Source organism: Varanus komodoensis, unplaced genomic scaffold (assembly GCF_004798865.1).
Source record: "Varanus komodoensis strain SLA01 unplaced genomic scaffold, ASM479886v1 scaffold13_3, whole genome shotgun sequence".
Taxonomy (NCBI): Eukaryota; Metazoa; Chordata; class Lepidosauria; order Squamata; family Varanidae; genus Varanus; species Varanus komodoensis.
The window spans coordinates 14,665,861-14,693,523 of record NW_025335409.1 but is presented as its reverse complement, the minus strand read 5'-3'; the positions used below and the strand labels follow the sequence as shown (position 1 = coordinate 14,693,523).

The 27,663-nt window shown below is 40.4% G+C and overlaps 1 protein-coding gene across 1 annotated transcript; it reads left to right on the top strand.

Annotated features, from left to right (window-relative positions):
- Positions 1-2: 2 nt before the first annotated feature.
- SLC26A4 (solute carrier family 26 member 4) lies at positions 3-27,663 on the top strand. The gene is made up of 20 exons (XM_044423446.1): positions 3-157; positions 331-470; positions 971-1,081; positions 2,228-2,412; positions 5,010-5,174; positions 7,378-7,530; positions 7,617-7,699; positions 8,610-8,757; positions 11,521-11,634; positions 13,753-13,830; positions 14,178-14,273; positions 15,477-15,583; positions 16,998-17,067; positions 18,757-18,849; positions 19,539-19,634; positions 20,704-20,934; positions 21,834-21,888; positions 26,036-26,181; positions 26,970-27,050; positions 27,640-27,663. Exons 1-20 carry the CDS (start codon positions 3-5, stop codon positions 27,661-27,663), a joined length of 2,331 nt encoding a protein of 776 aa, XP_044279381.1.

The window sequence follows — 27,663 nt, the reverse complement described above, 5'->3', positions numbered from 1 at the left end:
GCATGGCAGCAGGTGGTGGGGTTGATGGTGTGCTCCCGGATCTGAGTCGCTATGTGGTGTCCCGGCCCATCTACAATGAGCCAGCCTTTCAAGAGGAGAATGAGAGGAAATTAGTGGTGCCCAAAACATTCCGGGAACGAGTCCAGAAAACTTGCAGGTGACTGATTGACGTGCAGCAACACCTTTAGGTGGGACACAGGAAAGTCTCATCCAAGAATGAGCACAAGAGGGTCAAAAGGGACCCTGGAACAAATGGGAGGTGGGCCATGATGGGGGAACAGGAGCAGTTCACAGTGTCATTTTAGCAATTTTACGTTTTCTCCTTGGCAGTTGTTCCAAGAAAAAAGCTGTTCAGATAGCCAAGACCACCTTTCCTATCCTGGAATGGTTGCCCAAATACAGATTTAAGGAATGGCTCCTCAGCGACATAATTTCTGGTGTCAGTACTGGACTTGTGGGTACTTTACAAGGTAAGAAAGGTGCAAACATTCCTACTGAACTATTCTTTTAAAAGAAATGAATAGGATTCTATTGGAGCTGAGAAAAATGAAAATGAAAATTAGTGGGGACTAGTCTTACCTAGGCATTTGTTTATTCTTGAAATCTAGTATTTTGAGATCCTTCTCTTTATAAAAGGCAATCACTTCCTTCAGAACAGCCAAATAATGGTAATGCTCCTGGCTTCTAACTTTCTGATGGATTCAGCATTATTTGGCATTTTTGCAACCTTAGTCATTTTAGGCTTCCTTTTGATTAAGGATTACTAAAATCAGGGTGAAAATCTGACTATTTACAAATGGTGTATGTTAAATAACACAAACAGCTCAGATTTGTACATGCAGCTGAATATCCAATAAGAGAGACAACTGAATTTTACCAGTGTAAAAAGGAAAGTGCATCTTTATTACTGTACTAAAGTTTGATGAAGATGTTAAAAGGGGCCACTAATTTTTATTTTCTACTATTTCAGGTTTGGCATACGCATTACTGGCTGCAGTTCCAATTGGATATGGCCTCTACTCTGCTTTTTTCCCCATCTTACCATACTTCTTCTTGGGAACATCAAAACACATCTCAGTTGGTAAGCATATACTTTCTTTTGATATCAGTCAACTTTTTCTCCTGGAATGCTAAATTTTATTCAAAATTATTAATATTTTATGTGAGGCAATCATATTGGTAGATCCAATTCGCTATTGTAGACATTAATGTTCATATACTTTTGGTGTGACTGAATTTTGTACAGCTCCATGTTTATCCATATTTTCACATTATTATTATTATTATTATTATTATTATTATTATTATTATTATTATTTCTATACTACCTAATAGTCAGACCTCTCTTGCATCCATACTTTATTTTGTCGAGGAGCCTTATTTTTCTAGTACAAAAACTTAAGTATAACAGAAGCAGGTTACATAACATCAAGGCCACTGTCCATTGTGAGTAACGTTGGATGCCAAATATGGGTGCCAAAAGAATAGCAGGGTGCTCCTATTTCATAGTAACACTTGCAACATATTATTTATGTGATACATGTTTATACATAACTGTGAAAATAATGCATAAGATGCACATCATTGGGCAAACAGTTTGTGATAAGTATGGCAAGCTGGAAATGAATTGATTTATCTTGTGGGAGCTGTGTTCTTAACCTGAAAAATGCTGCCTTTATTCTTTGTTTTGATTATTTGTATATTTACTGAATGTTTTACAGCATTTTATTATTTGTTTTATTGTTTACCACCTTAAACACATTAGTTGTCTAGATTTAGACACATGCAACTGGATTGGAAGATGCAGACTTCTTGCCCATGTCTTCTCCACAGGGATCTCTCCAGACTCCTAAGAGTGTTACACAGAAGGTCATGAGACCTTGCAGAATGGGGTGGGCTATGGTGTATGGCGAGGGGTTCCTGACAGTTGCTTGGAGATACATTCTGTGAGTGAAGTTCCACTGATGGAAGATGCCTTGGCCTGGTTTGCAAGGATCCCTTCTTCCCCCTCTGCCTTCCTTCACACTACAGCTTACCCCAGCAGGATCCCTTAACCCTCCGTGCAGCAATTTCAGAAGACTAGAAGGGTTGCCATGGGAAGGAGAAGACAGGGAAAACCACTTCCACCAGCCCAGTTGCAAGCACTTAAATCTAAACCAAACCGTCATTAGGAAGTGGTCTATACATTCTAAATATGTTAATATATATAAAACATTTCTCCTAACAGGACCTTTCCCTGTGGTCAGTTTAATGGTGGGATCAGTAGTGCTGAGCATGGCACCTGATGAAAAATTCCTTGTGGTTAGCAGTAACATGACGGGGTTGAACAAAACGTTTATAGACACTGATGCCAGAGATGCAGAGAGAGTGTTGATTTCCAGCACCATCACGTTTTTGGTTGGCATTATCCAGGTAATATGTCTGGACAAAACTGTCTCAAATGTTGCTACTATGCTTTTATTGTATAAAATAAAAAATAACTACAAAATGGAAGAAATTTCCATAGCAATTAATACAATGATTCTCCTTAGTTAGAATTAAGATGCATTAAAGTAGAATGGGGAACATTTACCTTATATTGCAAATCTATTTTTAAAAGCCAGGGTCTCCTGTAAATCCAAAGTGCGAAAGAAAAAAAATAGTTGATTGGGGTTGTATCTGTGAAAACATGAACAAACAAGAAGAATGGACAAAAGACAACAATGTTAAGTTTATAAGTTAGTATATCCATGAAACTTTAAATGTTCAGCAGACTCAAGTATAAAGTTTCTCCTGTACTATACATGTCTGGCTGCAAATAGGAAATCCCCCTTTCCTCTTCTTTTTAAAATATTGATCTAGGAGGGATAGATTCTACACCCAGAAAAACAGCAATTCAGGTTGAACCCTGATTCCAGAGATTCTAATTTTCTATGAGCAAGGTTGCTTGTGTTCTTATGTTGTTTCTGATAGAATGGGAGCATTCAAAGGGGAGGTCTTTAGCCTGAAGTAGTTCTGAAGAGATTCATCACATCATTATACTGAGTCTGACTACTGCTATTACCCTCTGCAGGGGTGGTGTACCTATTATACCCTAGTCTGGAATGGGGATTCTTAAGGGAAATTTCCAATCAGAATGATCAAATTCTAGCTGCTCTCTGTGTCAAAAGCCCTGTTTGCTCTATAAAAGCCTTCTCTCACCTTGTGCTTGCCAGACAGGTTTGGACTGCAACTCCCAGAATTCCCTGCCAATGGCCCCGCTAGACGATTCTGGGAGTTGTGGTCCAAATGCCTCTGAAGGCCACCAGGTTGGGGAAGCCTGTTCTATATGGTTATGTGAAGCTTACTAAGACTGCAGACACAATTATGAACTTGTTATTGAGCTTAATCTGTAGCAATTATGGCAAGGAAAAACAGCAATTCTCTGCTACCATTGTGCCCTTGGCATGTTATCCAGCAGAACTTTTCCAAATATTATGGGTCATTTTACATCTTGGTTCACAATAGGAAATCAAAGCATTAGAGGCCGGCTATGACCTGTTTGCTTAACATTTGAAAAATAATATTGCTTGTATCTGGCTTGACTTAGACACAGCTATCCTTGCTGTTCATTCCAGAGTGGTGTCCAGGTTACCATCTGGTCCTGAGCTATTGGGTGAATTTCAATTGTTGTGGTGTGAAAATTTGAACAAGAGTTTGCTCAACCCTTGCTTCTGATAGTTGATAACAACCCCCTGAAAACAGTTGCCTAGCCAGTTTCAGAAAATGGTCCTGCCCACCTTGAAAGCTACCTGTTGGGAGGCTGCTTCCAAAAAAGTCCTACTGGTCTTTGAGGGTTGTAATCTATTGATTGTACACCAATATTCCTTCTTGAACAAGGCGGATGTTTTTCAACTTCAGGCACTCTTTGCTAAAATAGATTATTGCATCCATTTCAATCCAATTTGGTATAGCAACTGTTTTGGTCTCCCTGATGTTGGGAGAAGAAAGGGGAAATGTGACTGCTAATTCTCCTAGCTATCTCAGTCCAATAGCTTCCAATCCATATATCCCATTTCATAAGCTTTCTGGGTTGAGGACTGGAGGTATGTGCTTCTGTGGTTCCATTCCTGTGTAGATGGCTGATTCCATAAGATGGTACCCCACAAGCTTCCTTTCTGTCTCCCATGAATACTCATCCAAGTTGTTGGGTGGGGTGTCAAGGGATTTGGAGTGAGGAGTTATCCACACATGGATAACACTTAACCCCTTTACATTTGAATTATGTGATACAACTGGTGTGTTGAACTCATGCCCAAAATTGCTAATTGTCTGGCTGAGGGCCAATCCACTGAAACTAAATAAGATGAAAGTACTGTGTGGTCCATCTAATCTGGATGGTAGATGGCTACCTGTTCTGGATGGGGAGTATACCCCCTGTAGCATGTGCAGTCTGGGGGATGCTCCAAGATCCAGCTTTGTCACTGGAAGCCCAAGTGGTATCAGTAGCTTTCACCCCCTTGGTAGTGCCGGCAGGGCTCTCCTTGCTCACAGTTACCTGTATGTTGTCGTCCTCCAAGCCACACTCCTGGAATGCACTACATGTCAATCTACCTGTTGAAACCCTTTTGGAAATTTCAGCTTCTTCAAAAAAGAGCTTCAAGATTTTGGCCAAGAGCAGTTAATGGGACTATATCCCACTGTACCTTAAATATCTTTACTGGTTAGCAGTCCATGTTTAGGTACAATTCAAAGTGCAGGTGCTTGCTTTTTAAAGCTCTACATGACCTTGAAGGACCTAAAAGAATGGCTGTCCCATCATCTATTTTCCCATCCACTGAGATCATTCTTGGAGGTACACCCCTGGGTGTCTCTGCTGACAGAGGATGGAAAATAAGGAGCAGGTTTTCTCTGTTGTAGAACCACCATTTTTTTAAAAAAATTCCCAGGTAGGGGGTCTAAATCCTGAATTTTAAAAATGTTGTGGTTTAATTGCACTGTAATGCTACTTAGCATCTCAGAGGATGATTCAGTCTTTCTTCTTTTTCCAGCTTGTGTTTGGAGCTCTTCAGATTGGTTTTATTGTGAGATATCTTGCTGATCCACTTGTTGGGGGTTTTACAACTGCAGCTGCTTTTCAAGTGTTTGTTTCACAGCTGAAAATAGTCTTAAATGTTTCAACCCAAAATTACAATGGGGTTCTTTCCATTATCTATGTAAGTGCATCTTACTAAACTGAGTTATATTGCATGGCATATTATAAATATCCTCTTTAGGCAATATCTTACAATTTAACCCAACAATTTCGTATACAATGGATCTATATAGCAGATTAGAGAAAGGACTTTTTCCTCATTGTAGATTTTATTAAATCTGTGGGCAAATCAGTTGTATAACATCTATGGACATGAGGACATTACGAATGCTAATTGTTATTTAATAATGATTTTATCAATAATTATGGGGTTAATAATATAAAAGTTGGCCCCAATTCATGGGTCAAAATTCATAGCAGTAGGTGCACATGTGTTCTCCAGGTAGCTGGCTGGCACTGGCACTGTCACATTTAATAGTCCTGATCACCTGCTGGGGAAGGTGAGGCAACAGGTCCTTCAGCGCTGGTTCTGTAGAATATTTGTTTGGAGAGTCTATGTGCAAAACTCCTCCCATATTCTAGCACGGTTCTGGGACCAGCATGAAAACATCCACATCAGTTCCCTTTTATTTATTTAAATATTTATACACCGTCTTTTTGAACCAAGCTCATTTAAGACAGCAAACAAAATACAAGCTAAAAATACAGTAATATATTAAAATAAACTGTAAAATTTAGATCACACAAACACTAACCATACATAAAACGTTTCCCTATATTTATCTTATATATATCTTATCTAAGAAAATTAATGTAGCATTAACTGAAGTCTGCCTGTCTCTGTCTCTCTGTCTCTCTGTCTTTCTGTCTCTCTCTCTCTGTGTGTGCGTGCACACACACATGCACACACACAGAATGAGAAAGAGAGAGATTTACAAATGAGACATGTAACAAAATGTTTACATTCTGGAGTGTTTCTGTTCAGGATTTTGGCCAGCCAGTTGTACTGCTCTCCAAAAAACTTCATTTCATTATTCTTTCAGAATTCCATGCTCAGTGAGTTGTTTTAGGATCTTTTCTGCCACTACCCACTTTAGGATACTTTTCCCTAAAGATTTGCTTTTCGTATTGCAGATCTTGGGGTTTCCCAAACTTCCTGATACCTTCTTGCATGAGGAAAGTGTTTTAGTATCTACACTTGGAGAATAAATTTGCTATCAGTATATAAGATGATACATGCACAAATATACAAGAAATTAATTGATTTAATCATTGGATAAATACAAACACATTAGGACATATATAGTCAGGTGATTTTGTTGTATCAGACGGTAGTCTTTAATTAAATATATTTCACTAATACTGTTTGGGTCTTTGCTTCTTCTTGGAGGAAATGAAGGTCTATTTGAATTAAAATTAAACCACCATGACAATTAAATTTAAAATTAAACCACCACAACAATGGGCCACAACATTCTGGTTAAGCATATCTCATATGTCTGAACAAGAGTGGCAACATTTCTGTACAAGAAAGCAGTGTGATATAGTGATTAAGAATGCTGGACTGGAACTCAGAAAACCAGCCATGAAGCCCTCTGGGGAACTTTGGGCCAGTCACTGCCTCTCAACCTAGCCTACCTTACAAGCCTGCTGCTGCTGCTGCTGCTGCTATGCAGATCAGATGGTGAGGCGGAGAACCTTGGAAACTGCCTAGCTCCAAAGTAATAGTAATAATCCACTTCAGGCACATGAATTTAATGCTGCTTGTTTTCTCAAAAGGACATCTACAATATCAGAAGGTTCTTGGTTTCTTTTAGAATTGCAATCTAAAAGACTAGACATAAGTCACACCACATTCAATGAGACTTATGTTTTACTTACGTGTGCATAGGATCATAGGACTATGAAGTTGGTAGGGCCTCAAAGATAATATAGCGCAGGAGTGGACAACTTCTAGCCCTCAAATGTTTTGGCCTATAATTCTCATTAGCCCTAGCCAGCATAACCAATGATGAGAGATGGAGGGTGTTGTACATCAAAACATCTGGAGTTGTATGTTCTTCTAGCAAACAGCTTGCGCTATTAGGAAGCTCTCCCTAATGTTTAGGTAAAATCCTAAAATTTCCTCATAATTTCAAATAATTCTGAGCCTATCTTTTGGCACCACAGAAAACAAACTTGCTCCATCATCTGTGTGTTTGAAGCCCATAAACTGACAGAGAAAGTCTCAAAGCTATAATTATGTTAATGTCTTTGTAAAAGCCATATTATCTGACTATTTGAATGCAAGCATTTTTCATTACTTTTCTGTTTTTCCTTTCTAGACCCTTGTAGAAATATTTCAAAATATTGCAACCACGAATATTGCAGATCTCATTGCTGGTCTGCTGACCATTTTTATTTGTATGGCAGTCAAGGAAATAAATGATCGGTTCCGACACAAGATCCCTGTTCCTATTCCTATAGAAGTAATTGTGGTAAGCTGACAGCTTTAATGCACTCAGACTCCGACTGGCAGGAGGGCAAGATCAATCTTTTCCATTGTTATTTCTTTTGATTTCAGACAATAGTAGCTGCTGGCGTTTCATATGGCGTTGACCTGGAGAAAAAATACAGTGCAGGCATTGTTAAACATATTCCGAGTGGGTGAGTGCAAATTGTTGATATTTTCATTGAAACAAATGGCCAAGTGTGGCCATTTACAGAGCAATCCTAACTGGGGCCAAAGCAGGGACTCTGCAACAATACCCCAAGCCCTGCCAGCTCATGCCAGCCTATATGTTGCAGATTGTTTTGCTAGAGGATTATTGCAGCTTAAATCCACACCCTTCATAAATGCAATGGCATGTATGTGTGTGCATGTGCACACACATGTTAGGAGCGTTAAACCAGTTTCACTAGACCAACTGGAGTAGAGTTCTGGTCTCTTCAAGTAATTGAGTGTGCTGCTGTTGCTCTTGCCACAAGAGACATAACACTGTGTCAGTCTTGGTTTTCTTTCCATAAAGACCATATTTTCTTGGATCAGGGTTCTCTATGAAGATTGAGAGCTCATTTCTGTTGATTTAATGGCACCTCTGCCATAGCCTAAGTCCTCTTCTAGGCAATGTAAATGAAAGAAAGAAGTGGGGTAATAAAAGGAAGTGCTGTCCCTTTGCACAATGGTATCAGGACTTGCAAAAAGGTTAACGTCCAAAAAGTGAGATTCCAGAGTTTAAGGTTTAGAGATTCCTGTCCTGCTGACCTAGCTGAAATACTGCTGACCCAGTGGACATTTATTAGAGACAGACAAGTACATATATTGCCCTATTTGTGTTCTTGCTCCATGTGATGGTCATCATTCCTAATTTCCCAGAAAATGAAGACTATAGAATGAACAAATTTTGAAGGGAATGTAATCTGTGTACTGCAGGAAGAAGGGTTATTTAGCACATTTCCTTCATATTGTGAAATAAGAATAGGATAATCATTTGTTTTACATCATCTATAGCTATTGTATTTGTAGAAAGCATGCACATACAAATGTTGATATATATTTTATTCTTTTTTTCCCTAGATTTTTACCTCCTGAACCTCCAGCTGTCAGCATGTTTGGAGACATGCTAGCATCTGCCTTTTCAATCGCTATTGTTGGTTATGCAATAGCTGTTTCTGTAGGCAAAGTTTATGCAACCAAATATGACTATGCTATTGATGGAAACCAGGTCTGTGAAACTCAAGTGTTTCTCAAAAATGATGATCCATAACTTAAACCTTATTTATTTATCTGTGGAGAATGGGATACATTATATTATTTTTCAGCTACCATAGTAACATTTATAACTAGAGTTTCCATAGTTGATATATCGAGGAGAGGAATAATCTTATTTATTTATTTGTTGGTTGTAATTATATTTCCCCATTTTTTCTCCAAGGGTCCCAGGGTAGCTTACACGATCCTCCTCTTCATCTCCACCTTATCCACATAACACTGTAAGGCAGAAAGCCAGTGACTGGCCCAAAGACACCCAGTGAGATTTATTGCCAAGTGGGGACTAGAACCTGACTCTTCTAGTCCAACACTCTAACCACTATGTTATTCTTGACAGAATAAAAGAGCAATCCTATGCTTGCCAAGACAGTGGGGAACCACACGCTAAACCCCTTCCCCTTTCTCCACCATCACAGCTGGTGTGGAAAAACTAGTTTGGCTTTTTTTTTTCTGACTATGGAAAACTGATCTCAGAGAGTGAGTAAAGGGGGTACGGAGGCGAAGAAGCTGGAACTACCAGGATGCGGGGCATCCTGGTGGTGCTCCAGTCTTCTTCTCTCGTCCTCCAAAGTGCCTCAGCTAGATGTATTGTATTGCACAGTGGGTGGTTCAGGAAGCAGATATTTATCTGCAGTGCCTCTTCCATTGTGTACAGGATGCTCCTAAACCTCTGAATTTGGAGACTTACAACCACAGAGGGTGGAGTCAATAGGACTGCTTCCTAAGCAACTCATTCATGGCAGAACTAGATATTCAAGCAGTCACATGATGATGAACTCTTCCCTCCACCTCTTCAGAATTGTAGTTATGGAAGCATGACATGATGCAATTATAGAAAAAGTTTCCCCACTTCTATTGTTTATTATTGATTGCTGCAGTGGGCAGCAATGTGCATCATGTACATTTCCACATCCATACAGGACAAGGCAGGAGGCAAATCATTCCATAGCACTGCTGTGTTTGGAACTGGAATCAACTCCATGTTTAAGTTCTATGTTCTAGTTCCAACTTCATATATACAGTGGTTCCTCAGCTCATGAATGCCTCAGTTCATGACCAAATTGGGTCGCGAAAAGAAATTTCAGAAAAAATTTGACTCGGGTCATAAACTCCATATTGGGTGACGATTGCAATCGCGCCTGTCTTCCCTGCACGATTGTGCTCAGGGGGTGGGGAGATGGCCACGATGGTGCTGTGGGGGAAGATGCCTGCGATTGTGCCTGTCTTCCCTGCATGAGTGTGCCTGTGATCGTGGCCCCTCCCCCCACGAGCTTGACCACGGCCACCCTTCCCCTCAGCGCGATTGCAATCACACTATTATGGTTTGGACTCTCCCCACCTAGGTTAGTGTTCTCTACTGTACTTTGTTACTTTGTTGTTCTTTGTTACTTTGTTTCAAATTTTTGTGATAAAAATATATTTACAGATTAGATTAACCTTATTTACATTGAACCTTACGGGGAAATTTGACTTGGCTCGTGACCAAAATCGGCTTGTGACCACGTTTGTAGGGGTCAGAACGGATTAACCTTATTTACATTGAATCTTATGGGGGAATTTGACTTGGCCTGTGACCAATTCTGGTAGTGACTAGAGTCATGGAACGAATTAAGTTCATGAGCCAAGGTACCACTGTACATTAAAAGGGTAACTGCGTAATTTTCAGCTATTCAACTACATTGACCCTTCATTCTAATTAACACATTATCCAAAATTGCAGCATATCAAAGATGGAAAGCATTACATGCATTACTAAACTGAAGTGTGTTTCTCTATACTAGTTATTAATATGATAGTAATCACCTGTGCTATTGTACATATTTTGTTGCAGAAAAGAAAGGTTGCAGATAGACTGGTATAACTGTTAGAAATAATGCATGAATTCATGGAGGGAAGATGGAAAGTCAATATTGCTCATTATTTTGAGGGTGCAAATAAAATTTTCAGTTAATATTGTTCAATTTGCTCTATTCTAGACATAGTACAATCTTTATATAATCTCAAATCTACCACACAACTACCAATGAAATACCATTTGATTTTGAAAGCCCATATTTGGTCAATATTTGATGAAACTAATAGTCACAAAATAGTACTTAAATTTTCGAGTTCTCCAGAACTCTTCATCAGGCAAGGTGTTAAAGTAAATGAGTGGGTGGGGGTGGGGGGGTGGAAGAAAGGGTTAGGGTTGATATTCAAGCCTTGGAGTCTACATCTAGTTACAATCTTGAGAAAGAAAATAGGAGGGGGCTGCAGATATTCAAATTAATCTCTATCACAAGGTAGGATAACCTTTGGCCCACAGAAGAGCCCAGTTGTTCCTCAGAGGACTAAGTCCTGCAGCCTGGGGTTTCAGGTTGCAGCTGGAGTACCTGAAGGGCAGCTGGGATGGCAAAACAGACAAGCAATGTTTGATCTCTCATTTTTTAAAAATATAAAATCCAGCTGTGCTCAAAAGCTGTCTCCATCCTTAGGTGAAACACAGGGCTTCTTTGAAAGGAGGAAAACAGAAGTAGAGAGAAACTACACATGTTTTATATCAGCAGAGGTGGAGATAATATTAGGTAGTGGACTAGGTTCAAGTCAATAAAAGCCAAGCTTTACAAATTAGGAAACTACAATACTTCTTATTTTACAGCTTCTTGGAAATCTTTACCTGTACAAAATGATTTGGATCATTAAAATTCTTTGTTTACACCAGCTTCTAATCTTCTAGGAGTTTATTGCCTTTGGGATCTGCAATATATTTTCAGGAGCTTTCTCATGCTTTGTTGCTACTACTGCTTTGTCTCGCACAGCAGTTCAAGAAAGCACTGGTGGAAAAACCCAGGTAATTCTGAATTAGTATTAAAGACCATCCTACTGCATAGCTATTTCCTGAAATCTCTGTATTACTGACTTTGTAGGTGGCATTTTAAACACAAGGCCAAACAGATAATTAACTTTCTTGATCCCAGTTTTTTACTTTTATGGCACAAAATGAAACAGGTAAGGATGTAGAGGAGTAATTCACCTGATACTTGGCAATAAAGGATAGGAGTAACTTTTTCCTTTTATCTTTTTATAGTGTAATCCTAAGCCTACCTAATAGGAATAAAACAGAGAGATTTGCGTAAAGATGGATAGGATTGCACTGTTAAGTCTTGTTTAGTCGCCCCATGCTTACCTAGGGCACCATTAAATGTGGCTGCTCATAACCTTCCAAACTTGGAGGATTATGGTCACCAAAGGGAAGATGGAAAGAATAGGGAGGCTAGGATTGCATTCATCCAAAACATTCAAATGGGTGATTTTAGCCATCTAAATGTTTGACCCCTCCTTGCAAGAAAGAGAGACTGAGGAATCACTAGCATTCCTGAGGACAGCAACACCTCACTCCTGCCCTCTCCACCCCTTGGAATGCCCTGCTTGGAATGTACCAGATGCAAAGATAGTCTTCTGTCTTGGAGCCCCGATGGCATGGAAAGAACCACACTGGCTGGTGGTGGGGGGTGTCCTTCTGAAGTTGAAGTACCAGCTCTGACCTCGGAAGGTATATCCAAGGGCAGAACTGGGACTCTGAGCTATCCTGTCCTGCTGCCCCTGATATTGTCTGAAAGCTTCAGAATTGAGCCCTTACTTAGGGTGCAATCTGTACAAGTTTAGGCAGCAATAAGGCCTACATAGAAAGGCCAGCTCCTGCAGGGCATTTTCTGTCTAAACTTGCATGGAATTTTGTCCTTACGTAAAACTATAGTTGGTCAAGGTGAGGGCTATTATCTCCAATAATCTGATAATTTTGCCCAGTTGTGCAAAATTGTCCAACTATTGTGACTGTTTTTATTTCCTCAGGATGTGGCAGCCTTTTGCTTTTGAAGAACAGATTGTCTAAGACCACAATACTATATATACACTTGCATATATTGTGTTTTATCTTGCTTATTTACTGTAACTTTTTAACTATGCTATTTTAGTAATGTTATTATTGATACTGTTATTGTGATGGCCACCCAGATTGCATAATGCTAAGAGGCAGCTTTTATACAAATCTCTCTCTCTCTCTCTCTCTCTCTCTCTCTCACACGCACGCACGCACGCACACACACACACACACACACACACATTTAGGATTATGTCCCATATTGCTTTTGCCAAACATCCCCTAAGCTACCTTGAAAGGGTTAGCAGTGGTTATCTGTGAAAGCACCAAGTCCAGAAAGATGAGACAGATGACACAGTTGCCCCACAAATGCAGCTATCAAAAGATGTGAAAAAATCAAATAGCACCTCAAAGCTGACAGAGAAACATGGGGAATAAGCCTCATGTTTACTTAACAATGGCCTGCACAGGAAAAGTTATTGATGGATCCGATCTGTTCTGCTACCAGTACCAGTCCGCAGAATCTTGCCATGTGTACTGACTGCCTCCTTGCACGAGGGCCATCATTATCTATTAAAAAATTGTATTGGCATTAATGGACATCAGCAGGTCACATATCCCCATCAGAGCTTATTTTTACCTGCACTGACTTGTATATCTGAGCCCAGATTGAAAACAGAGAATCTGAGACAGTTGTTCAAAGACTTCAACAAGACCTGGAGAATGCAACTGTGTGTATAATGCAACCTCAGGGCCTTTCAAAGAATAGACTGCAGGAACAACATTGAATGTGGGTGCAGTCTTGTAGAAGTATAACCAGGAGTGTAACCAGGAATCCTCTTAATGTGCATGCGTGAATCTGTGCTATACCTTTGGTACATGCATATGAAAGCTCATTAAAAAAATATCCATAAGTTTTTTTATTACTCCTCTGTGCTTGCCGTAACAGGCTCATTTTCGAGTTTGTCCTTGTGTTTTAAAAAAGGCATAGTCAATATTCAGCCTGCTAAGGGTGTTTAAGCTAAATATTATGCATAAATATATTTAACAGACTATTTCCTTGATAATCTAAATTTGTGTATTTTTCAGATTGCAGGCATAATCTCAGCTGTTATAGTACTGATTGTTATTGTTGCTTTGGGGAAACTGCTAGAGCCTCTGCAAAAGGTATTGTATTACCAAAGCAACTTCATTGGGCTGTAACCAGTACTAGTCTAGCTTAAATCCAATTTCAGTTGGTCTACTCTAAGTAGGCCTAATATTGTATGAGAAAGTCCATAATGATAAAAGCTCAGCACTTCATAAAATTATGTAATATTTTAACCTTGTGCCTGACAAGGAGGACACTTCCTCCTTTTCTCTTCCTGTTCCTTGTCCTTTCTCACACATTTATTTTATTTATTTATTTATTTAGAAAATTTCTATGCTGCCCCATTCGCCGAAGCCTGACATACAAATCTGTATATACTGCCAGGAAGCATCTCCCTTGTTAATGCCACTTTCTCTCTTTGCAGTCTGTGTTGGCAGCTGTGGTCATTGCCAACTTGAAAGGGATGTTCATGCAAGTATGTGATGTCCCTCGTTTGTGGAGGCAGAGCAAGGCAGATGCTGTGAGTACTTAAATGTTTCAGTCATGAACATGAGAATTGTTTATCATATTTGGATCATATTTGGAATTAAACTCTGCCCTGTTCATCCATTGGCCTTTCATGTCACTTAATAATTAATAGAGATTCTAGGTAACCGAAAGAATAATGTGCTGTACAGAAGAAATGCAGCAGCCTACAGTGCTAGACTCCTTGATTTTTAGAGCAGGTCTTTGGCTACTGAAGATCCAAAAGATGGAAATGGCTTTCAAAGTCCAGACAATTCCCTATGGCTTCATAATGCCATTTCTAAACATTCCAGCCATTTCTAAAGTTGCCGTTCAACATAGGCCTCATTCTCATTAAGGGGAGGAAAAAAACAGGCCTAGCTCTCACAGAAGTAAAACAAGACAAGACAAAACCTTCCAGAGTTTGGGTTGTAACACTCAGGTATGGGCTGATATGACTGCACAGCCTCCTCCTTCTTCTTTATGTCCTGTGTGGGGCACATTGGACTGCAAGTGTCTTCCATAATGTTTGATCCACAGCAACAGTTTCTTATCCTTCCATTCAAGGTTGATACTTCCTAGGTCATTCTGGAATGTTTGACACCAGGTCTTTTTTGGTCTTCCTTTTGGCATAGTCTAGTATACAAAAGAAAAAGAAAATTATCCTGGGACATAGAAAACCAGGATGTTAGCAGATGGGTAGCTTAGAATCCTTTCCCTTACCGATTAACTTTCTAAGCAAAAGCCACTTTTTGGTAGGAAGGAACAGGGCCAGCTTTTGGGTTTTTGTGGGCCCTCAGTCGTGGGCCATCTAACCATGCATATGAGCCTCCCTTCCATATGATTGTTGAAGGGCTGCCATAGATCCTCTATTTCTTTTCCTCCCATTCCTCTACCCTATAAAGTCTGCTGTTGTGGGTGAGCTTACCCCACAAACAACAGGAAGAGAGAGGAGGATGCAGTGCCACCCTGATGAAAGAACTTGAAGTGGCAGCACCTCCATCAAGAGGAGCAGCAAGAAGCCACTATTAGGCTGTTGGCAGTTGGCCAGTGATGCTACCTTGTTCTTCCAGGACTGTGAAGGAGACTTCAGTCATATACAGATGTGCAGCATGAAGTGGTGTAGCTCAGAAACACGTTTACCGCCTCAGCAAGAGCTAGGCCATATTCTGCTCTGTGTACTACCAGGTCTAGCCTTTTCTTGCCATTTCTTTTCCAGATGATCTGGGTCTTCACTTGTATAGCATCCATCATTCTGGGACTGGATTTAGGATTACTCGCTGGTCTGGTTTTTGCCCTGCTGACTGTTGTCTTGAGAGTTCAGTTGTAAGTACCCTATAAACAAGGGCTGTTTCTGTAGTTTTATACCCAAGACAAGTAAAATCAATAAACTGTGCTTAAATATTAAAAAAAAAAAAAGATTGATGCAGTGTTGCAGTTTTGCTACTTTGGAAGCATGCAGTGCCACAATTGTGCTGTGTGTGTTTTTAAGTTGTATTAGGAAGGTAAAGGGCAATACACCATATGCAACGTAACCAATTAGGAGTGGGTATGTGTTGCTGAAAATGTCCAGTTAGAAATGAGAACACGTGAGGGAGCAGATAAAACTAAGCCAGAGTAGTTTAAATAGTTTCAGTTCAGTGTAGGCACAGCCATGATACAACAGACCTAGGTCTAAGGGCAGACTCCTAAGGGCAGATTCAATGACTTGATGGCTAGTAGTAAACATTGCTAGTACAGTAGCTTTCCTGGGAACTACAGTCAGGCCTTGGTACACTTTCAGGTGCTCTCTGAGACCACAGTGAAAAATAATAGTGGAAAGTGGTGAAGAGCCAAATATTTTCTTGAAGTTTCTACCACATAATAAAGAGACCATCCTCTTCCCAATTTAAAATAAAAAAGAGCATGCAAACAGCTGAAAACTAACAAACTATCTGATCTCAGAATATCAAGTAGATCGCTTGAGCCACAGTTTAAGTAGTCAGCAGAATCAAAGTAATTCTTCTCTCTGGAAAGATTTTCTGGAGTAACTCACTTAGGCCTGAATGTGAGAAGCTGAGTGTTTGTATTTCCACAAACACAAAATATTGCATATACAAAACTAGGATACTGGCAACACAAGGTATATCCTGACATCCTGGGGTTTTGGTCTTTTTACGATGCACCATTCAAGTCTACAAAAAGCTTTATCGTTTGATTCCGCTACATGCATGAACAGGGAAAAAAGGCTCAAGAAATACATGGGTGTTTGTCCATGCTTTACACATATTTGGTGCACATATTGCCCTAGCACTAAGGAAATGAAAAATTGGCGATCTGCTGCTGAATTTCATTCACTTATACTAGGATAACATCACTTCCACTAGCACTGGGGCAAAGTTGGATACTACCCATAGTTTGTATTGTGGTCATAGAAGGCAAATGTATTGTTGACTATAATTCTGAAGACTTTCCAGTTTTCTGCCTTATTGCTGGCCATAAAACAATGTGGCGGTCCATAAAGAACAGGTATCCCAGAATATTTATCCTCTATACAACTGAATTTCAGAGCCTTTCTACTGCCAAATTTATCCCTTGCCAATTAGCTTTTCCTTCTGTTCTAGTGATTAAGTTCACAGATTAGGTAACTGATTGTAGCTCAGTTAACATTTGTTTGCAACAAATTGTTCTGTATAATGCATTCATTTAACATTTGAATATGGGCTTTGATTGATGGTTTGTTTTGCTCTGCTTTTGTCAGTCCTTCCTGGGGTAGCCTTGGCAGTGTTCCTGGCACAGACCTATACAAGAACATCAAAGAGTACAAAAATGTAAGACTTTTCAACAAGTTAATAATTTAGGCACACAAATGTGTTGTTTTAAGGTTTCTTTCAAAGTTTGTTGAAATGCACTGAATCTGCAAGACAAATGATCTATAGGCTCATTCCTTAGTTTTTTTTTCAGTGTGTTGAGAGGGATAAAGAAGATATGAAGCCAGGATGGAGTTCATTGCAACACGAAACATGCCAGGGGACAATTTCCCCTGTAATCTCTTGGTTCTGATAGCTGGACACATATATGGAGTAGCTACATTTAATTCATATCTGTTTATATTTGCTACATCAACAAATGAACACTTTGCCCTTCTGAATCCCTCTTAGATGAATTCTGTGGCTTTCTGACCAGAGGCATGTACAGACATCATTAAAAAGGGGGAGAAAGGCAGCTGTTTCCCTCTTAGTGTTAGGCCTAGCTCTAACCTTGATCTTGAAGTGGTAGGCTGACAGTTAGTCAAATATAATGCTGGAGAAGTAAAGTCTTGCTGGAGAAGGGTAAGGTGATAGTAAAGCCAAATAAATTACAAACCCAACATTCCAAGAAACAAGTTACTGATGCTTGCTTGGCAGCCATGGGGTATGTGGGGAGTGGCAGCAGTTGAAGCACATATCTTTTACCAATTAAAAAAACCCCAATTATGATTTGATCACCCTAGAAAGAAGGAATTAACTTGGAAGTGGAATGGCTTTGTGTATTCCCTATGCAAGGGGTTGCAGGTGTACCCCCATTTCTTAAAAATAAAAATATAAAATCATCCATGTTCCCTGCCTCTTCAATATGCTGCACTTTCTAGTAAGTCTAGGAGATTGAGTGAGTGGCTGTCACTCAGCCTGGATGCATAGCTGGCTCCTACTCCTTTCTGGTCAGCTTTCAGGCAAGGTTGACCTTGTTACCCAACACTGAGGGAGGGATCTTCAGCTGAAAGAAAAGATAGTTTTAAAAGGAAGTTAAAGGAAGTTAAAAAGGAAAGGGTAGTTAAAAAAGAGTAGCAAGGTATTGGAAAGACTTTGTTTTAGGGGACCAACTGTTGGTACAATAGAGCAGGACAAAAAGCCTTCATATAAAAAATTATAAGTTGAAGATGCCAAGTGGTCAAAGTGAACCTTTCGTTTTATGTGATCTGGCATGACTTAACTGTTTGTATGAATAGGACATATAACCAATGTAATATCCCCTCTCAATGCAGAGCAATCTGGGTACTATAAAGGACTATGTAAAGAAAATTTTATTTTCCTATATACAGTCACTATTTCATTTAGCTTGCTGGTTATTTATTTATTTATTTAAAACATTTCTATGCCGCCCCATTCGCCGAAGCCTCGGGGCGGCTCACAACATAAAATTAAAATATAATACATTCAAAATATAAAACAAATTAACAATATAAAATAAGTCGCCCTGGCCAGATAGATCTCTATAACATACCTATGGTTAGATCTTTATAACATACCTATTATTAACCTAAGCTATTTTTTCAATTTATTATTGATTACTTGAGGTAACACTGATGGTATATTTTTGATTGTATTATTTCACAGATTTTTAAAAGATGGATAAATCAGTCAGTGGCTAAAAAAGATCCAAATGGGAATGGCCTTGGTTCAGCAAGCCAGCATAGTCAAAATGGCAAGAATGCTCATACAGTGCATGCTTATTTTAACTGAAAATGATTTTCATAACAGGTAGTTGAACCAGAAGGTGTGAAGATTCTCAGATTTTCAAGTCCTATTTTTTATGCTAACATTGATGGCTTGAGAAGCAGCCTCAAATCCACTGTGAGTAATCTGTGATGTTTTGGATCTATAATGCAGCATGATGCTCAGGCATTTGGGGAGGCTTTAATTTTGAGGAAGCTGGGCATGACTAGCTGTGGTAGTGTCAAGATATGAGGCTGCCTGGGAAGCACATCTGTGCTTCCTTGAGTACCATGATGGAAATCCTAAAGAATATAAATATTAAGACCATGTAGGATACAGTTTGGATGCCTATGAGCACCCTGTGCAGGGTGAAAGGAATGTAGAGCCAGAGGTCCCCTCTGCTTTCTTCCTTCCATACACAAACCACTGACAACAGATTTCAGCCATCTTTCATATCATAGAGCAGGATGGAAGGAGGATACCTCATATCATGGTGGTGCTTTTTTCCTCCCATCTAACTCCCCAGAATGTTTATTAAACCTTTTCTCCAAAATTGCTTGGGTGGTCTCAGAAAAGCAGCCTTTGTGGTTCTCTCTGCACTGTTTACAGAGTAAGCTGAGAGGGCACTGACATCCTAATGCATTTCTGAGGTTGGAGCTGAGGTTTAGAATAATCCTATGGCTGCTTAGGTACTGTCTAGTATCCATAGAATTGTGCTACCTAACATTTGAGTCCCTTTATTTTGATGGGTTGTGCCTAAGTCATTTTTAATTTTATCATGCCTCAAAAAGAAATGCAGTATCTTAGTCCAATTCTGCTTTCCACAGGTGGGGTTTGATGCCATTCGAGTGTATAACAAGAGGATGAAAGCTCTAAGAAAGATACAGAAGCTAATTAAGAAGGGAAAATTGAAAGCGACAAAGGTAAAGTATCCATTTCCCCTCTCAACTCAATGATTTAAAGGCTTTTTACGAGGAATAAATCAAAAACTAAGTGCTGGTTTTATTTCAAAAGAGATGCATGAAATCTCCGTATCTCTTTAATTTACAATGACATATATGGAAATAAGTGATTATCAGGAATTATTATTCCTATACTCTGTGCTTTTTTTGTAAAAAAAAAAAAAAAAAGGGTGCCGGAACTCACGTCGCCAGCAGTAAGCGCACAGCCACACACACCAATCCCAAGCCGAGCAGCAGCGTCCCAAGCCAAGCGCCCTCACTATCTCACTATCAGATAGCAGACACAAAAGCAGCCTGCAGGCACTATGTTAATGATGTTTGCTGCTGATCTGCTACGATTCAAAATCACTTCGTAAAATCCATTGGAAAAAAAGGTGCCGGAACGCCGTTCCGGTGCATTCTATGACAAAAAAAGCCCTGCCTATACTCATTAGGAAGCAGAGAATCAAAATGGGAGGAAACAGATCAGAACTTCATATATGTCATCAAATACTCTGTGGCTACAGTAATCTATATGAGTGGTTTCTTTTCTTTGTGTATGTAAAGTTGCTTCTATTTGAGGAGACTGACTGTGCTATATGATGTGTCAGAAAAGATTTTTGGGTTACATGAGGGAAATGCTGTATATATTACACACATCTGTGCCTGTGCTGTACTTGAATAGAAAGGCAAAGGAGTTTTGGAAAAACAGATAAAGTGACTTTCTTAGCCAATGCTGAAAGAGTTGGAGAGAAAAATGCAGCTAGACTTCAACAACTATCTGTCAGAGAGAGGTCTTATGATCAGAGTGATAAGCACAATTAACGTTAACAAGTCTCTGTAAATACCCAAAGCTGAGGATTGACCTCAGATAGACCCACTTTTCACCACCAGGTTGTGCAAAGGATTATCACCAACCTCAGAATTGCTGGTACAAGTACGGAATCTTACACAATGATATTTAGATAATTAAGGACACAATCCTATGCACAGCTCCATGTCTTTGATAATAACTATCGTGCTGAACAGACTGTGTATATTTTCTGATTAGAATGGTATCATCAGTGATTCTGGTACTACTAATGAGGCTTTTGAAATTGATGAAGACCCAGAGGATCCTGAAGATCTTGCCATTCCAACTAAAGAAGTGGAAATCCAGGTGGACTGGAATTCAGATCTCCCAGTCAAAGTCAGTGTCCCCAAAGTGCCTCTCCATAGCCTAATTTTTGATTTTGGAGCTGTATCCTTCATGGATGTAGTAGCAGTGAGAGTAATGAAAACGGTAAGAGTCTTTTATTATCTTTGTATTTTTCTATGTATTAGCATTTGATGGAATTAGTCGATTATTCCATAATGCATATGCACAAAAGGAAAAAGTACATATGAAATGCATATCATAATAACCTTGACATTTCTTTCAACACATACTGTATATGCAAACAGCAATTTTGTGAATGGCATATTAAAGTAAATGGCAGGTGTGCTGGTCCTAATCCTGAGTGGTCTCTTGCCTTGTTGTCACAATTCAGATTGGCCCTATCATGTATCTGCTATTTACACTTCTGTTTGCATCAATGAAAAGCCTTACTTCCAGTGCAAAAAGCTGTAGGTCCCTGACCATATATATAGGAACTATAGTGGAGAAGGGAAGGGTTAAAGCCCTGTACCAGAGTCCCAGTCCAGATCAACACTCTCCTACAAATTGCTTGTATTTATTTTATAAAGATCATTCATACAATTGCTAATTACATGAATAGTCTCATGTCTAGTTTGGCCCTAAAAGACTACATCATGGGTAAAGTGAGTCATAATTTGTTGTGGGTTGATTGTAGGCTAGAATGGATTCTTCTCATTTGGCTACTTCTTTTTTAATCTGCCACATTTGTCAATTTATGCAAATTCCACTAAACTAAGTAACTATTTTTATTCTAGAGTAATCCCTGTTCCCTAAAGCAGACTGGCAGTTACACATGCTTAAAGTGAAACCAGTATGTTTAGCTTTTACTGTTTATATTAATTTAGATTTCACTCTTAAATTTGTTTTAAAACTTTAAAATAACAGAATGGTATTGAACAAAATACAAGTAGTGACTTGAATAATTTAATTCTGAAAACAGTCTACCTGTGAAAACTAAGTCCTTGACAATGCATTTAAGATAATCCCGATCCTTTTCTTTTCAGATTGTCAAAGAATTTGAGAGGATTGATGTGAGCGTATACATTGCTTCCCATCTAGGTAAAAGCAAAACTATTCAGTGTTGAAAGTCTGCATTCAGAAATCAAAGTGGTGTTGGGGATTGGGTAGAGTACATGGTCTAACACATGGTAGGGGTCAGAGCCAGGGGTCAGACTACATGGCCCGGGAGACCCCTTCTGGCTTGCTGTGTTTCTGTGTTTCTATGAATGCAGAATCCTTGGCACAGCAGTTCCTAGTAGCTCCAATTACTGAGAGACTCAAGGTGCAATCCTATGGCAGCTAGTCGCAGACTCTGCAATCATGGGATTATTTGAAGTCTCAGAGTCAACCTCTGAGGCTTTGGTATGATGTTCGAGTTGGGACTCCAAATGTAGAGCACCCTCCCTCCATCCTTTTAGCTGCTGCATAAAGAACTGTGCTGACTGCAACTCTGAAGCCATGAAGTCAAGAGATCTGTACCTGGAGAGTCTTCTGTTTTGAAATATTGGGTGGGGGGCGGGGGGACAGGACAACAGAATCCAATGGGGAAGTGGAGGGATTCAGTGAAGACCACCAATGCCGCACTTTCCCCCGTGTCATTATTATTATTATTATTATTATTATTATTATTATTATTATTATTATAACATTTCTATGCCGCCCCTTGCCGAAACCTCGGGGCGGCTTACAACACAATAAAATACATTGAAATACAATAGAACATAATAAATTACCATTAAATACAAAAATACAAAAAATACACTGAGTTACAAATATAAAATTAAAATTATCAGTATAAAATAAGTAAATAAAAATATAGGAGGAGAAAAGAGAAGGAAGAAGAAGTTGCCCTGGCCAGATCATATGTTTTAACAATTAAAATGATGTTTAAATAAAAAGGTCTTTACCTGGCGCCGAAAAACCAGTAACGACGGTGCCAGGCGGACCTCTTTGGGGAGTGAATTCCATAGGTTGGGCGCCACCATAGAGAAAGCCCTTCTCCAAGTACTTACTCTCCTAATTTCTTTCATGGAGGGTTCCCGGAGAAGGGACTCTCCCGCAGATCTCAAAGGGCGGTCGGGCATATACGGACGTAAGCGCTCGTTCAGGTAGCCAGGACCCAAGCCGTTTAGGGCTTTATAGGTCATAATCAACACCTTGAATTGGGCCCGGGCTTCAATGGGAAGCTGTGAAGTTGACGGAGGACTGGAGTCATGTGAGCATAACGCCCCGTCCCCGTCAGCAACCTGGCAGCTCTATTTTGCACCAATTGAAGTGTTTGGACCATCTTCAGGGGAAGCCCCACATAAAGCGCATTACAGAAGTCTAGGCGGGAAGTCACCAGCGTGTGTGTCACCGTCGCCAGGCAGTCTTACTCCAGGTAGGGGCGCAGTTGATTAATCAGCCGAAGCTGAAGGAAGGCGTTCCTCGCCACCGCTGTCACCTGAGCTTCCAAAGAAAGCTCCGGGTCAAGGAGTACTCCTAAGCTGCGGACCTTATCCCTAAGAGGGAGTGTTGCACCATTCAGGACCAGGTCAAATCCACCCTCTCCGAAACCCGATCCGCCAACCAACAGGACCTCCGTCTTGTCTGGGTTGAGTTTCAGTTTATTGGCCCTCATCCATTCCCTTACCTCGGCCAAGCACCGGTTCAGCACAGCCACTGCCTCACCTGGATTAGTGGAAAACGAGAGGTAGAGCTGGGTATCATCAGCGTATTGATGATTCCGCAGCCCACACCTCCTGATGACCTCTCCCAGCGGTTTCATATAGATGTTAAATAGCAGAGGGGATAGAATGGAGCCCTGTGGTACTCCATGGCATAACTGCCATGACGTAGAGACATGGTCCCCCAGCACTACCTTCTGGAATCGACCATTGAGATAGGAGCGGAACCACTGCAAAGCAGTGCCTCCAACCCCCAATCCCGCAAGCCTATCCAGAAGGATACCATGGTCGATGGTATCGAAAGCCGCCGAGAGGTCCAGAAGAACCAACAGGGATGCACTCCCCCTGTCCTTCTCCCTGCACAGGTCATCGTACAGGGCAACCAAGGCAGATTCAGTACTGTACCCGGATCTGAAGCCGGACTGAAAAGGATCCAGATAATCAGTTTCATCCAAGAGTGCTTGGAGTTGTCCCACCACCACTCGCTCCAACACCTTGCCCAGAAACGGGATGTTGGCCACAGGTCTATAGTTAGTGGCCATCTCTGGATCCAGCGACGCTTTCTTCAGGACTGGTCGTATTACCGCCTCCTTTAAAGGGGCAGGCACTCGACCCTCCCTCAGAGAAGCGTTAACCACTTCCAAGATCCAGGTCCCAATCCCGTGCTTGGAGTTATTTATTAACCAAGACGGGCAAGGATCCAATAGGCAAGTGGTGGGACGTACTCATCCAAGCACCTTGTCCACATCATCGGGCCGCAATAATTGAAATTCCTCCAATAATTTTGGACCAGACGGTAGCATTGGCGTCTCCCCAGAGACCTCTGATTCATTAGTGGAGTCCAGCTCGTGACGAATCTGAGCAATTTTCTCTCTGAAATGCCTGGCAAAGTCATCACAGTGGGCCTTTGAGGGTGGCATCGGATCTTCCTTAGGACCCGGGCGAACCAGGCCTTGCACCACTCAAAAGAGCTCCGCCGGATGGCATTGTGAGGAGGCAATGGAAGCGGAAAAAAACTTCTTTTTCACTGCCTTCACCGCCACAGCATAGGCCCGATAGTGGGCTCTCAAGTGTGTTCGGTCAGATTCATCCCGTGATTTCCTCCACCTACGCTCTAGTCGTCTCCCAACCCGCTTCATCGCCCACAATTCAGGTGTATACCAAGGGGAAGAGCAGACTCTGCCCGGTGGGAGAGGGCGCTTGGGAGCGATCGTGTCCACAGCCCTGGTCATCTCTCCGTTCCACAGTTCGACCAGAGCCTCGACAGGAGCACCAGTCTTGTCTGCCGGAAACTCCCCCAGGGCCTTCAGGAATCCATCCGGATCCATCCGGCTCTGGGGGCGGGCCCATACAATCGGGTCCGCACTCTTATAGAGGGGGAGGCCGCTCTCGAGCACAAACCTCACCAGGAGGTGATCTGACCATGACAGGGGAGTCAAACATAAGTTCCTCACCCTCAGGTCATCCTCTTCCTGCCCCGTCGTGAATACCAGGTCCAGAGTGTGTCCACGTTCATGGGTCGGGCCGATGACGTGTTGAGACAGGCCCATGGCCGTCATGGAGGCCATGAATTCCTGAGCCGCCCCGGTCAGTCCAGACTCGGCATGGAGATTGAAGTCCCCCAGGACCAACATCTTGGGGGTCCTCAACACCAGGTCCGAGACGGTCTCTGTCAGCTCAGATAGGGAGACTGCTGGGCAGAAGGGTGCACGGTACACCATTTATAATAAAAGTGAATCCAGTGCCAAGCTGCTTTTTACATCTTGAAGCAAAACACAGGTTATTATATCACTATTGAATGTTTTGCTCTATGGGGCAAATAGCTACTGGGCGGGTGATTTTAATTCGGATAATGGCATGATTGGGAGGCTTAACCACCCTTTCTAGTGCCATAGCTCCCAGTAGTTTAACAACAGTAGTAGATCAATTACAGATGTAACCATACCTGTAATTAATATTGTCAAAAACAGCAAGAGTCCAACTATAGATTACTCAACCTCAGGCCTATTTGCACCTTCTGTCTTGTTTTTTTTTTTCAGGATTAGTAAGTTATCAACAGTTCTCTGCGAAGTCAAGTGGTAATTTTCTTGCTGTAGCATTTGTCATCCATTCTTGATGGTCAAGGCATAGAAACATCCACTTGGCACCAATATACTCGATGGTGTAAATGAGTTACCTCTACATTTGTGTGAATGCGATCACAATGAACATGTAGTTGTCACCTCATTAACTTGTACCTGACGAAATGTACAGTGGAAGTAGAACAACAAATAATGGGGGAGATGATGAGGACAAAACTAGGATGGCGAGATGTCTGTGAAAGCTATTATTTCTAATTTTAAGCAATACTTGTTGGTTATTGGCAACTAATTTTCTGCTTATTTTTTTTGACTGTGACTGTAAATTTTGGTTGACTGTAGGAAATACTCATTTTGTGCATGAAGTGATGTTTTAGTAGGGATATGTAAATTGCTGGACATATACTTTCCTTTTAAAGTGTTTTTTTTACAACGCTATTTTTCAATATTTTTTATCTTCAGACCATATTATCAAAACACTGGACCACTGTGCTTTTTTTGATGATAATATTCAGAAAGAGAAGTTTTTCCTGACTATCCATGATGCTGTACTCCATATACAGAATCAGGCCATGCACAGAGACATCCAGGACCCTATATTTGAAAAGGTAGGAACAAAATATAATGTTGTTTTCTTTAATATAGATAACCTGGTTTGAAGTCTAACATTTTTGAGCAGAGTTTCACTTATGGAACAGGGATGTTTTGCCTCTTGTTGCCATTGGACACCCTGGTATCCCACTAAAGCAATTTCTTCTGATTCAGAACTTCTACATAAACTTCTGTATTTAAGGCTGCAATCCTACAGTTGCTTTTTTGGGAGTAAAACCCATTGAATTCAATGGTACTTACATTTAAGTAGACAGGCATAGGATTGTGCATTTTAGAAGAGGCCATCACCTGGTATCTTGCCACAAAAATAGATGAGTATTTAGTACAAAAGCTTCACTGTGTGCATTTGCATTTGCAAGAATTGTCAGAAAAGACTATACCCTATACTGTGCATACAGTAATCAAACAAGAGAGGAAGGCACACATGTAAAACAAGAAGAAAAGAGGGAAAAATAAAAAGCCTTAGGTACCAGTGGAAAATGGTTTACTGCTGCCCTACACATCCAGAAAATATTATCTAGGGGCCAAAATGCAACCCTAAAATGTTTTTCACCATGTACATAATATCAACATATTAAAGAAGGAGCTGAAAAAATAATACTGCACTGATGCAAATACCATTGCTTTTATCAGAGTTAGAATTTAATACTAAATGATTAAATCACCTGTCTGTCCTTTGGATTTGAAAACACAAATTATGTTTATCATAATAGAACACCATGAACTGCTTTATGATACAATACCAATCTGTACCATCATAACAACTCTTAATCCTGTGCTTAAGATTTCACTGATGCAGGAGTCAAAGGAACTAGCAGAATTCACAGAGACAAACCAGATTGAAGAGCTTGATGTTCAGGAAGAGGTATGCTTTAATATACTGCATTTTTTATTTTCCATCCTTTTTTCATGTAAAATTGTACAGGGCCTTTTAAGCAAACAGACTAAATGACCCTGGATTCCTTGGCAGTTCTAACAGTCAGGACTTTCCAACCTCCCAGAAGCTTGTTACCCACACAGTACAGTTTAGTTAAAGGAAATTAGTTCTGCCTCATAGCTTCTGAGGAATGGATCCTTTCTGTCAGAGGCCATGATCCTCCAGAAACTCCTGTGAATCTTTTACTCACTTTAGCATGCGTAAGAATCTGTTACTCACTTTAGCATGGAGCTGATTGTGGAGAAGTTCCCAGATACTGTTCTAGAGAAGGGCCTATCTACACAGTTACAGGCTTAACAAGTTTTGACACAGATCTCTAACAGAATTGGACACAATTTCATGAAATTGTATTTCCAAGGATTCTATGGGAAAATAATGCCAGTTAAATTGCTTAATGATTGATAGATGTTTGTGATATTTGCCTCCTGTATGAAGAGTTAACTGCAAGAGTTTTGGAAAAAGCTTAAATATCTGAGAAATAATTTTTCTCCATTCTCCTTCCAACTTTTCTTACCAGGCTATGCGCAGGCTTGCTTCATGA

Bases quoted from the DNA above. Each gene is read 5' to 3' on its own strand.
- SLC26A4 (XM_044423446.1), top strand. From the start codon at position 3: ATGGCAGCAGGTGGTGGGGTTGATGGTGTGCTCCCGGATCTGAGTCGC. The intron at 17,068-18,756 runs GTAAGACTTTTC...TTTTCATAACAG, and splicing joins ACATCAAAGAGTACAAAAAT to GTAGTTGAACCAGAAGGTGT. The intron at 18,850-19,538 runs GTGAGTAATCTG...TGCTTTCCACAG, and splicing joins GAAGCAGCCTCAAATCCACT to GTGGGGTTTGATGCCATTCG.